At 50.8% G+C, this 13,992-nt stretch overlaps 1 protein-coding gene and 1 non-coding gene across 2 annotated transcripts in view; one reads left to right on the plus strand and one right to left on the minus strand.

Annotated features, from left to right (window-relative positions):
• LOC138989157 (uncharacterized) overlaps nucleotides 1-13,992 on the minus strand; it is a 103,383-nt gene that overhangs the window by 72,529 nt on the left and 16,862 nt on the right. The window contains exon 4 of the mRNA XM_070376463.1: nucleotides 8,409-8,555. Within this exon, the coding sequence (XP_070232564.1) occupies nucleotides 8,409-8,555 (147 nt within the window). The remainder of the gene's footprint in view (nucleotides 1-8,408; nucleotides 8,556-13,992) is intronic.
• On the plus strand, nucleotides 6,777-6,848 carry TRNAG-CCC (transfer RNA glycine (anticodon CCC)). The gene has a single exon. It is a non-coding gene; the product is annotated as a tRNA-Gly (tRNA).

Consider the following 13,992-nt stretch of genomic DNA (forward strand, 5'->3'; position numbering starts at 1 on the left):
TCCCATAAATCTCAGTTCCTACTAAATTATTCACATTTATTATATTAAAATTATTTAAGTGAACAATTTTATCTTGGTAAGCACTGACCCTCTGGGAGGGCAAGTGTATAGCATGTTCTTCTTTTCTGGGAATTGGGACCGGGAAACTGGGAAACTTCCTCTTCTGTGGAACTGGGCTGGGGCATGTGGGCGTGACCCAGTCACTCAGTCGTGTCTGACTCTCTGTGGCCCCATGGACTGCAGCCCACCAGGCTCCTCTGTCCATGGGATTCTCCAGGCAAGAATACTGGAGTGGGTTGCCGTGCCCTCCTGCAGGGGATCTTCCTGACCCAGGGACTGAACCCAGGTCTCCTGCGGCTCCTGCATTGCTCTGGCTTGCAGATTCTTTACCCCTGAGGCACCGGGGAAGCCCGGTATCTTTTTCTTTTTTAAGGATTAAAGTTCAATGTTTCAAAAGATATTACACAAGTATCTATTAATTTATAAATAAATGGTCAGTATATGCACTGGTTTTAAAATATTTCATTTTAATAACTACCAAGCGTTCATTTCACGGGTCAGCCATTCTTTGTTTCATCTATTATGAAAGGACAAATCTGTCGGTCCAAATCGTGAATGTGTGTGTGTGCTTGCTTGCTCAGTCGTGTCTGACTCTTTGTGGCCCTGTGAACTGCAGTCCGCCAGGTTCCTCTGTCCATGGGATTTCCCAGGCAAGAATACTGGAGTGGGTTGCCATTTCTTTTTCCAGAGGCTCTTCCTAACCTAGGGATAGAACTCACATCTCCTGTGTCTCCTGCATTGCAGACAGATACTTTACTAAGCCATCAGGGAAGCCCAAAAATCATGAGTACGTTCATTTGAACAATTAAATAGGATTTTCTACCCCACGTGGGGTAAATGGGGCTTCAAAGCCCTGGCCATGCCACGTCGTGTGTGGAGTGACCGGTGGGCTGGCGCCTATGGCCAGCTCACCCTAAGATGTCTTGCCCTGCACTTGTCCAGCTCTTTCCTTCAGGACGTGCTCCACAGCAAATGCCACGCCAGACGCTGTGCTCACGGCAAACTAGAGGCACCTGTGCTCGCAGCTACATGAAAAAAATGGGCACTGAATTTCCCCGGCGAAGCTGGTGGCGCCCGGGAAACCCCTCCCTGCAGACGCCTCTTGAAACACGGTAAGAGAATCTACAGGTCAGGGTGCTGGGGGAGGGTGGGGAGGTCGGATGGTTAGGTGCAGCCTGGTTCCTGCTGATTCTACTGCAACAGCCTGCCTGACGTCAGTATCTATTAATTCAGTTGAATGTGGGAGTCCAGACCCTTCCAATGAAGGGGAAGATGGAAGCTGTGGAAAAGTAAAAGTAAGTTCGGGTTTAGCCACTTAGGGGACTTCCCTGGCGGTCCAGCGCTTAAGGCTTTGTCTTCCAATACAGGGCAAGCAAGTTCAACCCTTAGTCAGGATCGAACCCACGTCTCTTCCATCTCCTGCATTGCAGGCAGGTTCTTTACCAGCTGAGCCGCCTGGGAAAGCCACAGGATACCACATCCCTCTCAATTAGCTTTGTGTTGCAGATGTGAGTCCTTGTGCCAAAGAGCCACAGGATGGACATTTGAGGTAAGATAGAAATCACATCTTAAATACACACACGAGGCCATGGGGAGTCGTTTTCTAAGTTGGAAACTCACTCCATGTTTCTTACAAACAGAACTGTATAAAATCTGTCCAATCTCTCAAAAGTCAGTTATAAAAACCTGTCTTAGAGCAGACTTTTTGCCCTTCAGAGACTGAAGTTCTTAGTTCCTGGGCCTGAGGAAAGTCCATGAAAACCGGGGAAGCATGATATGACCTAAGGAAAATCGTGCTACCAGGTCGTAACCCACGAGAAGACAGCGTCTGAAAGCGGGGCGAGTGAGCCCAGACACCATCCAGTCCCCCCTCCAGGCCTGCCCCCACACGTCGTCCCACTTACAAAGCAGGGAAGCAGGACCAAAGGCCTAGAACTCGGAGCACTGCCATTCAGATCCGCCCTCCAGAGTCCAGCTAACACAGACTTCCAGAGTCCAAGGGCCTGTTTTATGAATAAGTGCAGGCACTTTCATGGGGTTGAGCCTTTGTGCAACTGATGCCAAGCTGGGCAGCACCGTGTCTCTCAAATCCTGGTGAACTGCAGGTAAATAATGTACATTGCATTCACTTCTAACCCGAAAAGTGAAAGTGAAACTGGCTCACTCGTGACTCTTTGTGAGCTCATGGACTCTACAGTCCATGGAATTCTCCAGGCCAGAGTACCGGAGTGGGGAGCCGTTCCCTTCTCCAGGGGATCTTCCCAACCCAGGGATCGAACCCAGGTCTCCCGAATTGCAGGCAGATTCTTTACCAGCTGAGCCACAAGGGAAACCAGAAGAGTTGATTAAAATTGGTTAAATATAGTAGTGGAAACAGAAAGACGTCTGAAGCATCTGGATCAGACAGACACCGAGCCAGGACAGAGCCCGGGGAGGGAGGCTGCCCCGGCCCCTCAGGGTCTCTCCCACCAGGAAAGTGGACCAGAGGGTTTCCAAGCTCCATTTAACTCTGCAACTGTTCAAACTTCAAGAGTTTCACATCCTTGGTTATAAGGAAAATGAGATAACTAAATAAGTCCACTAAAGCCCTTAAGATCTTCAATGAATTCAGTCTCAGAGACAGAAAGTTTTTGTCCCCCCAAAAAGCCTATTTTAACTTCTTCGAAGCATGCAAAATTTACCAAGAGTATTTGCTGAACATTATTAAATATTTTTAAACGTTTCATTAAAAACTGGTTTTTTCCCCTATTTTTACTCTCTGTACCATTTTTAATCTACTTTAGCGACGGCATGCTATTTTGAGCAGGAAACCTATTCTTTAATGTCTATAAACTAGATCTCTTTTTATAATTCCCTCATAGGACCTGGTTCAAAGTCTATGGCACCTCAGTAATTGTTTGCCCCGCCCCAAAATAAAAGCATTAGTTAGGTGTTCGTATAAATTCCACACAGAAGGCAAGTCCTTTGTAGTCACTAAATTTCCTCGGAATATTTTCTCAAGAGCCTCACCCACAGCTTTAAAAAGGAGGGCAGGAAAAATGCCAGCTGCAATCTCCCACCCTCATTAGGGCCCCCTGTCAGAAATCGGTTAAGGAGCGGGGAATAAGGGGTAATTTTCCTTTAAAATGGAGAGGAGTTTCCTTTAGAAAGGAAATTCGCTGAGGAAGTTGTTTTAGAACAAATAACTGTTCGGGAGGAAGCCGGCAAAAGGTGGGAAGAGGTTCCCTTTGATTCCCCAGTCTGTGTATTTGGGCTCAGACCAGACAACATTTTATGCACATATTAATAGAATGCAAATGAGCCTCCCGCGAGGACAGTGGTATTTGGCACAAAGTATTGTCAACAGAAAGGGCTTGGGTGTATTTTTTTAATTCCATCAAGGTGCCCCGTCGCGGTGGGGGGGGTGGGTGGGTGGCGGTGTTGGGGGAGGTGGGGGACCCCTGTGCTTGGGAATGGATCCAGGTCTGACCTCCAGTTGGGCGGAGAGCAAAGCGCTTTTTCAGTCTCCACTTCAAGGCCCTCTCTGGAGCTGTGAGCATCCTCTTCAAAGTCCTCAGGTGCTACTGTTTACTCAGCTCTGCTCACCGGCAGCGAGGGCCCCCCAGAGTCACCTGGAGCTTCGGCCCACAGTGTGCGGCCCCCAGCGCCCCCCCTCAAGCACCCCTCCAGGCGCTGACTCAGCAGGTCTGGGGGGCCTTGGGGCTCTGCTTCCCCAGGGTGTTGCTCCCCCACCCCCCCACCCCCAGGCCCAGGCTCGGAGGCTCACTGCTGTCAGCATCCATTTGATGAAATGGTGAAAGGGGGATGCAGCATGGAGCTTCCTCTGCAGTGGGATGAGGACAGTCTTATGCTCTTGCAAGCAGGGGCCAGTTCAGTCAGTTCTGTTCAGTTCAGTCGCTCAGTCGTGTCCGACTCTTTGAGATCCCATGGACCACAACACGCCAGGCCTCCCTGTCCATCACCAACTCTCGGAGTTGACTCAAACTCATGTCCATTGAGTCAGTGATGCCATCCAGCCATCTCATCCTCTGTCATCCCCTTCTCCTCCTGCCCTCAGTCTTTCCCAGCATCAGGATCTTTTCCAATGTATTGGAGTTTCCGCTTCAGCATCAGTCCTTCCAATGAATATCCAGGACTGACCTTCTTTAGGATGGACTGGTTGGATCTCCTTGCAGGGGCCAGAGGGACGCCTAGAAAGCTCCACAGGGTGAAGCCTCTGGGCCGAGGTGGGGGTAGGGCAGGGGCCAGAGGTGGAGGAAGCCCACAATTTCCAGGTCCAGCCTTTGTCTTTGCACAGACTGCTTACTGGTACATACAGAGAAGTCGTTCAACCTCAGCCAATGCTGTCCCATCAGCTATAAGCACACTTCAGAGAAACACTGAAAGTGAAAAGTGAAGTTGCTCAGTCGTGTCTGACTCTTCACTGTAGCCTACCAGGCTCCTCCATCCAGTCGTGTCTGACTCTTTACTGTAGCCCACCAGGCTCCTCCATCCATGGGATTTTCCAGGCAAGAGTACTGGAGTGGGTTGCCATTTCTTCGTCCAGGGGATCTTCCCAACCCAGAGATAGAACCTGGGTCTCCAGCATTGTAGGCAGATGCTTTAGGTCTGTGCCACCAGGGAAGCCCTCAAACACTAAGTGCTTTCTAGTCGTGCAGCTGCTCAATTCCTCTGAAGACACGGCTTAAATGCCCCCTCCGTGGCAGACCCTGTTCGGGGCTTTTGGGAGACACTGGGGATCAAGGCGAAGCACACAGACAAAGGCTTCCCTCCCATGGAACCAACGGGGAGATAGACTGGGCGATGATCTGTGCAACTCGGGGTGCGGGGAGGGTGGGGGGCGGGCACAGCGAGGGGGGGTGAGGGCACCGGGGGCGGGGTGAGCACGGAATGGGCTCCGTCTGGGCTAAGGTCCTAGACAATGGCCCTCCGGGCGCTCCAGGGTCACCGAGTGGGCCTGACGGGGCGGACAGTGCCCGGGCCAGGCTGAGCGTGGCCATGGGGCAGCGACGGGACCGCGGTGGCACCAGGTGGATGGAGGCCGGGCAGGAGGGGCCCCCATTGTGCAGGGACGGGGCGGGCCGGGGGCCGGGGGGGGAGGCGACCCCGGGGACAGCGTTCCGCATACGGTGCAGAGCTGGGCGGTTTGTGTACGAGGTTGCCGGGGTGGGGGTCCGAGGTTTTGTGTGATTCCCCAGCAAACGCACACAGACCCCCGAGGAGGCCGCCCACATCCGCTAGAGAGAGCCTGCACCCGGGGCGGCACAGACCTGGCGGAGAACCAGGGACGCGGCTCCTCTGGCCGGTGTGGACCCCGGAAGTCTGACCCCAGGGCCGAGGGGGATTCACTGAGGGGGATCCATCCGGCCCTCGGGGCTGCGGACGTCTTGGGGGCCGCGGGAGGCGCGTCCCGGTCTCTGCCCCGAGCTCACAGCACCTTCCCACCCCCCACACCCGTGTCCAGGGTCCCCTTTTCTTAGGACACGGTTTCTCCTGGCCTAGGCCCCCCACCAGGACGGCCCACCCTGACTACTCACGTGCTCCCAGGCCCTGTTTCCAGTCCCTGCGGGAGGCCTTCAGCACCTTTTCCTAGGGGACCCGAGTCTCCCCTCACTGAGGGCGCACTGCTCTTCTGTGGGTCCTCTTCCTCCTCCGAGGCCTGCCGGAGCCTGGGTCTGGGTGCCAGCACCCACCGGCCCGGACCGCTTATAAATGGGAGCTGTGTGGCCTGGGGCGCCCGCTGGACCCCCAAAAGATGTGGTGTCTCCACAGCCTCACAAAGGTGCCCCAGGGACCTGCGTGGGGTCCAGTGGTTAGGACTCCACACTTTCCACTGGGTTCAGCCCCAGCTTGGGGAACTAAGATCCCGCAGGCTGAGTGGTGTGAGCAAAATGTAAAAACACCACCTTGTGTTAGGAGCTGAGGGCGTTCCAGACACACTCCAGCCCTCGGTGTGCTGCGTTCCAGGGAACCGCAACACAGACACCCCTGAGGACGCCCTAACAGCAAGCGGCAGACATGTGGCAGCATTAGCTGGATTCCAAAGTTTGAGAACCACCTGTGAGCTTGCTCTCGGTCGAGGCCACTCTCTGCTAAAACCCTGTGGTGGCGCCTCCTCGGACCCCAAGTAAAAGCCACGGTCCTTCTGGCCCGTAGGCCCGGGACCCCAGCCCTGCCCCTGCCCGCCGCGTCCCTGCCCCTCCCCGTGTCCCCGCTCTCTTCTGGCCCGTAGGCGCGGGACCCCCGTGCCCCTGCCCCCCACATCCCGCTCTCTTCTGGCTCATAGGCTCAGGACCCCCGCCCCGCCCCTGAGCCCCCCGCGTCCCCACTCTCCCAGCACCCAGGGGTCCTCACTGTGCCCTGCTCACCACACACACCCCAGGGCCTTGGCACCTGCTCTTCTCCAAGGTGGTCGCACCCAGAGGCCCGCAGGCCGCCCTCCCCAGCACCCCAGATATCCTTTAACCTGCCCTCCATTTTTTTCACAGCCTGTATCCTCTCCCATCTTACCATCAAATCTATTTTTCTTTAATCTTTTTAGTTTTTTTTTTTTTTTTGTCTCTCATTGGCACAAAGTAAATGTTTTGGAGGCACAAGCTGCACTGACCACGTACTTCGGGGAAGGTCCCAGATCCTGGAACTCAGGGCTTGGGGGCTCTGGTGATCAGCCTGAGGCACGAAGCCAGCAAACTTCAGAAGCAGCTTTGTGGGGGACATCCCTGGTGGTCCAGTGGCTAAGACTCTGCACTCCCAATGGAGGGGCCCAGGTTCGATCCCTGGTCAGGGAACTAGATCCCACGTGACACAGCCGAGGGCTCCCATGCTGCAACTGAAACATGGCGCCCGCTGCATCGAAGATAGAAGCCCCCGTGTGCTGCAAGTAGGACCTGGTGCAGCTCAAGATACCAGGAGAAATACCAACCACCTCAGATACGCAGGTGACACCACCCTTACGGCAGACAGTGAAGAGGAACTAAAGAGCCTCTTGATGAAGGTGAAAGAGGAGAGTGAAAAAGCTGGCTTAAAACTCAACATTCAAAAAACCAAGATCATGGCATTCGATCCCATTGCTTCATGGCAAATAGATGGGGAAACAATGGAAACAGTGACAGACTTTATTTTCTTGGGCTCCAAAATCACTGCAGATGGTGACTGCAGCCATGAAATTAAAAGACGTTTGCTCTTTGGAAGAAAAGCTATGACCAACCTAGACAGCGTGTTAAAAAGCAGAGACATTACTTTGCCAACAAAAGTCCATCTAGTCAAGACTACAGTTTTTCCAGTAGTCATGTATGGATGTGAGAGTTGGACCATAAAGCTGAGCGCAGAAGGATTGATGCTTTTGAACTGTGGTGTTGGAGAAGACTCTTGAGAGTCCCTTGGACTGCAAGGAGATCCTAAGGAAATCAGTCCTGGCTGTTCTTTGGAAGGACTGATGCTAAAGCTGAAACTCCAATACTTTGGCCACCTGATGCAATGAACTGACTCATTGGAAAAGACCCTAATGCTGGGAAAGATTGAAGGTGGGAGGAGAAGGGGATGACAGAGGATGAGATGGTTGGATGGCATCACCGACTTAATGGACATGAATTTGAGCAGGCTCTGGAAGACAGTGAAGGACAGGGAGGCCTGGCGTGCTGCAGTCCATGGGGTTGCAGAGAGTCAGACAGGACTGAGCATCTGAACTGAACTGACTAAAAAATAAAAAGGAACTGTGTTGGATTATTATAAAGGGTGTGGGAGAAGGTTGTTTGGGAGCTGCTGAGAGCAGATGAAGTCTTCCTGAACAGGGTGGGATGGTGGGAAGGACCAGGACCCCTGCAGTCAGGCAGGCCGTCGACTGGGAAGAAACTTGGAGTCGGGAAGGCATATGAAACGTGTCTGAGATGTTCGGGCAGCCTCTCTGGAGAGGCTTGAGACGGCAACTCAGAGGAGGAATTCAGAGATAGAGATAGGAAGGAGCCAGTCCTGGGCAAGCTCTGCTCAAAACCGGCCTGGACTGTGGGCCCGGACTGTGGGGGAACGGGCAGCAAGGGTCGTGGGTGGGGGGAAAGCTGGTGAGAGCACATCTTGCCGAGGGCAGTGAGGAGTAGCCAGAGGCCTGGGGCACACCCCGGCTCTGCCACTGCCCAGCTGCGCCTGGGGGCAGCTCCCTGACCTCTTCCAGCCCAGCTCTCCCCTGGGAAATGGTCTGGATAAGACGTGACGGGAAGGGCTTGCGTGTGATCGAGAGGAGGTGAAGTAAGACCAGGCACCTGCTGCGAACCTGAGGCCTGAAGGGCGCGTCCCCAAGCTCAATAATGGCAGCACGTGGGTCCGTCCTGCAAACGCGACAGACCACCAGGTACCTCTCTCCGCTGGCTCTCCAGGTCCCGCTGAGAGCCGAGGCTGGGGGTCTTCCTCTGCCTCTGCTGCGTATTCATTTTCTCTTGGAGCATCTTCGTCCAGAGAGCATCCCTTGGTCTGTGCTTGTCCTTGAGCAGCTCAAGGTCGTACTGAAAGAAACATCCCGATACAGAATGAGGAACTGATCATTCAAACAAGGCCCACAGCACCGGGGACTCACCGGGGAGATGGTGGGGTGAAGGCTCACAGAGTCTCACATTCATCAACAGTCATCCACATCCACGAGCGTACTTGAGACGGGTGGACGTTTGCTGTGTGCAAATTACACATCAGTAAAGATCCTCACGACCCAGGTAATCACGATGGTGTGATCACTCACCTAGAGCCAGACACCCTGGAATGTGAAGTCAAGTGGGCCTTAGAAAGCATCACTACGAACAAAGCTAGTGGAGGTGATGGAATTCCGTTTGAGCTATTTCAAATCCTGAAAGATGATGCTGTGAAAGTGCTGCACTCTGTATGCCAGCAAATTTGGAAAACTCAGCAGTGGCCACGGGACTGGAAAAGGTCAGTTTTCATTCCAATCCCAAAGAAAGGCAATGCCAAAGAATGCTCAAACTACCGCACAATTGCACTCATCTCACATGCTAGTAAAGTAATGCTCAAAATTCTCCACAACACGCTTCAGCAATACGTGAACCGTGAACTTCCTGATGTTCAAGCTGGTTTTAGAAAAGGCAGAGGAACCAGAGATCAAATTGCCAACATTCACTGGATCATGGAAAAAGCAAGAGAGTTCCAGAAAAACATCTATTTCTGCTTTATTGACTATGCCAAAGCCTTTGACTGTGTGGATCACAATCAACTGTGGAAAATTCTGAAAGAGATGGGAATACCAGACCACCTGACCTGCCTCTTGAGAAATCTGTATGCAGGTCAGGAAGCAACAGTTAGAACTGGACATTGAACAACAGACTGGTTCCAAATAGGAAAAGGAGTATGTCAAGGCTGCATATTGTCACCCTGCTTATTTAACTTGTATGCAGAGTACATCATGAGAAACACTGGACTGGAAGAAACACAAGCTGGAATCAAGATTGCCGGGAGAAATATCAATAACCTCAGCTATGCAGATGACACCACCCTTATGGCAGAAAGTGAAGAGGAACTAAAAAGCCTCTTGATGAAAGTGAAAGTGGAGAGTGAAAAAGTTGGCTTAAAGCTCAACATTCAGAAAACTAAGATCATGGCATCTGGTCCCATCACTTCATGGGAAATAGATGGGGAAACAGTGGAAACAGTGTCAGACTTTATTTTTCTGGGCTCCAAAATCACTGCCGATGGTGACTGCAGCCATGAAATTAAAAGACGCTTACTCCTTGGAAGGAAAGTTATGACCAACCTAGATAGGATATTCAAAAGCAGAGACATTACTTTGCCAACAAAGGTCCGTTTAGTCAAGGGTATGGTTTTTCCAGTGGTCATGTATGGATGTGAGAGTTGGACTGTGAAGAAGGCTGAGCGGTAAAGAATTGATGCTTTTGAACTGTGGTGTTGGAGAAGACTCTTGAGAGTCCCTTGGACTGCAAGGAGATCCAACCAGTCCATTCTGAAGGAGATCAGCCCTGGGATTTCTTTGGAAGGAATGATGCTAAAGCTGAAACTCCAGTACTTTGGCCACCTCATGTGAAGAGTTGACTCACTGGAAAAGACTCTGATGCTGGGAGAGATTTGGGGCAGGAGGAGAAAGGGACGACAGAGCATGAGATGTCTGGATGGCATCACTGACTCGATGGCCGTGAGTCTGGATGAACTCCGGGAGTTGGTGATGGACAGGGATGCCTGGCGTGCTGTGATTCATGGGGTCACAAAGAGTCGGACACGACTGAGCAACTGAACTAAGAACTAAAGTTGATTACTTTATGATTTTTTTAAAAAATGAAATACGTCCTTATCCTTTTAGTTTACACCGTAGATGATTCTTCAGTTCAGAAAAGTTCTACATGACAAGCTTTAAGTACAAAGAAACGGGGCTGGTACCCATAAGCAGGCAGAAACATCAGTCTTGCTATTTTATAATCGAGTAGTCCAAAAAAGAAGGATATGATGCAGGACATAACCTACTGCCAGGAGTAACTTAGGGTCCTCTTTGAGAATCACAGGTATCTCCCTGACCTAACCTGGAAAAAGGACACGTTTGGGCCCGGGGAGCAGGCGGGAGGAAAGCAGTGGGGGACGGGCGGCCCCATCACCCGCTGCTCAGGGCAAGCAGGAGGCAGGACCAGGGGAGACGCTCCCTTTCCAACACGGAGACAGGTTTCCTGAGGTCGGTGGGCTGGCGTCCACCGCGCTCCGGAGCGCTCCCGCCCGGAAGAGCAGAGCTGTCTCACACAAGACCTTGCCTGTCTCGAGCATCACTGTTATCGAAGCCAGGGTGTAACTGCACTTTAAATTCTTGCTGCTTTTGCCTCTTCTGGTTTTTAATTTTTCCAGTGCTGTGTTGGTGCCTTCCATACGGCAATGTGAGTCAGCCTTCGTTACACATATGTCCCCTGGCTCTCGAGCCTCCCTCCTCTCTCCCCGCCCCATTCCCTCACAGTCACCACAGAGTGGCAGGCTTGGCTTCTTGCACTATTAATATACAGCAGCTGCCCGCCAGCGATCTATTATACACAGGTCATGTATGTACCACTGCTGCTGCTGCTGCTGCTGCTAAGTTGCTTTAGTCTTGTCCGACTCTGCAACCCCATAGACGGCAGCCCACCAGGCTCCCCCGTCCCTGGGATTCTCCAGGCAAGAACACTGGAGTGGGTTGCCATTTCCTTCTCCAATGCATGAAAGTGAAAAGTGAAAGTGAAGTCGCTCAGTCATGTCTGAGTCTTCTCGATGCCGTGGACTGCAGCCTTCCAGGCTCCTCCGTGCATGGGATTGTCCAGGCAAGAGCACTGGAGTGGGATGCCGTTGCCTTCTCCGTGGATGTACGAGGTTGCTGCTTTCTCCATTCATCCCACTCTCTCCCACCCCCGCTGTGTCCACAGTGCATTCTCTACATCTGTGTCTCCACTCCGTCCCTAAATAGGTTCATCCGTACCGTTTTTCTAAATAAATTCCATACAGTTAAAGTTCAATCACTAAGTCACATCAGACTCTCCTCGACCCCATGGACTGCAGCTCACCAGGCTTCTTGTCTGTCACCAACTCCTGGAGACTACTCAAACTCACGTCCATCGAGTCAGTGATGCCATCCAACCATCTCATCCTCTGCCGTCCCCTTCTCCTTCCACCTTCAGTGTTTCCCAGCATCAGGGTCTTTTCCAATGAGTCAGTTCCTCCCATTAGCTGGCCAAAGTTTTGGAGCTTCAGCTTCAGAATCAGTCCTTCCAATGAATATCCAGGACTTATTTCCTTTAGGATGGACTGGTTTGATCTTGCAGTCCAAGGGAGTCTTAAGAGTCTTCTCCAGCACCACAGTTCAAAAGCATTAATTCTTCTGCGCTCAGCTTTCTTCATAGTCCAACTCTCACATCCATACATGACTACTAGAAAAACCATAGCCTTGACTAGATGGACCTTTGTTGGCAAGGTAAGGTGTCTGCTTTTTAATATGCTGTCCAGGTTGGTCATAGCTTTTCTTCCAAGGAGCAAGCGTCTTTTAATTCCATGCATATGCATTAATATACTCTGTCTCTTTCTGACTTACTTCACTCTGTATAATAGGCTCTAGATTCATCCACCTCATTAGAACTAACTCAAATTCGTTCTTTTTACGGTTGAGTAATATTCCGTTGTATATATGTGCCACAGCTTCTTTATCCATTCATCTGTTGATGGATTTCTAAGTTGCTTCCGTGTCCTGGCTATCGTAAATAGTGCTGTGATGAACACCGGGGTGCAGGTGTCTTTTAGAATTGTAGTTTTCAGCATATACGTCCTGTTTAATCCTCTCGCCTCTGAGGAAGTTCACCTCAGTGAAGGCCCTTCCTCTCTGAAGAGTTAGGATGCTGGACGCCCAGTGCCGTGGACCGCCGTGTGGACCCACAGCCTGGGCCCCAGCAAATGGACACGTGCAGAGTCCACGCAGGTGGCTCCTGTGACGGACTCCCAGGCCCACAGCTCGTGGCGGTGGGAACAGCACGTGGGTTCCTCGGTAGGAACAGCCCCAGAAGTCAGCACCTCACACGTGGAGGTCCAGGGTAACGTGGCACACCACCGACCCCCTCTTCAGAAACTGGTGGTTTTGCGTTTGGCTCACAGATCTCTGAACCTCTGGGATGAGCCCAGGGACAGCACAGGGTATGGATCTAATTTACATTTTCCCAGAGGCGGTCCACGATTCTCCACGTCATTCAGTAAAAAGCCCATTGTTTCTCCCAGTAAGGTCTAAGAGGATGCACTTATCACCCTAAATTTCCATCTGCTCTTGGGCTGACTCCTTGATTTTCTGTTCTGTTTCAGTGATGTGCTAATACTACCTTGCTGTAATTATAGACACTTTATCACATGTTGTAATGCCTAGAAGGGATAGCCTCTTCCCCCAACCTAAATTCTTCTTTGTCAAGATTTTCTTATTGATTCTTATCATTTCTTATTGATTCTTATAAATTCTACTTATTTATTTTTCATGTAAACTTTATAATCAATTTATCTATCTCCAGGGAGAAAATTGATAGCCTTTATTTGGAAACAATACAATGGGAAAGACTAGAGATCTCTTCAAGAAAATTAGAGATACCAAGGGAACATTTCATGCAAAGTTGGGCTCAATAAAGGACAGAAATGGTATGGACCTAACAGAAGCAGAAGATATTAAGAAAAGGTGGCAAGAATACACAGAACTATACAAAAAAGAACTTCGTGATCCAGAAACCACAATGGTGTGATCACTCACATAGAGCCAGACATCCTGAAATGCGAAGTCAAATGGGCCTTAGGAAGCATCACTACGAACAAAGCTAGTGGAAGTGACGGAATTCCAGTTGAGCTATTTCAAATCCTAAAAGATGGTGCTGTTAAAGTGCTACATTCAATATGCCAGCAAATTTGGAAAACACAACAGTGGCCACAGAATTGAAAAAGGTCAGATTTTATTTCAATCCCAAAGAAAGGCCAAAAATGTTCAAACTACCGCACAATTGCACTCATCTCACATGCTAGCAAGGTAATGCTCAAAATCCTTCAAGCCAGGCATGAACCATGAAATTCCAGATGTTCAAGATGGATTTAGAAAAGGCAGAGGAAGGAACCAGAGATCAAATTGCCAACATTTGTTGGCTCATAGAAAAAGCAAGAGAGTTCCAGAAAAGAATCTACTTCTGCTTCACTCAATATGGTCGCAAAGTTGGACACAACTGAGCGATTTAACTGAACTGAACTGCTTCATTGACTACGCCAAAGCCTTTGACTGTGTGAATCACAACAAACTGTGGAAAATTCTTAAAGAGATGGGAATACCAGACCACCTGACCTACGTTTTGAGAAATCTGTATGCAGGTCAGGAAGTAAGAATTAGAACTGGACGTGGAACAACAGACTGGTTCCAAACTGGGAAAGGAGTACATCAAGGCTATATATTGTCACCCTGCTTAT

The sequence above is a fragment of the Bos mutus genome, chromosome 9 (assembly GCF_027580195.1).
Source record: "Bos mutus isolate GX-2022 chromosome 9, NWIPB_WYAK_1.1, whole genome shotgun sequence".
In the NCBI taxonomy this organism is placed as follows: domain Eukaryota; kingdom Metazoa; phylum Chordata; class Mammalia; order Artiodactyla; family Bovidae; genus Bos; species Bos mutus.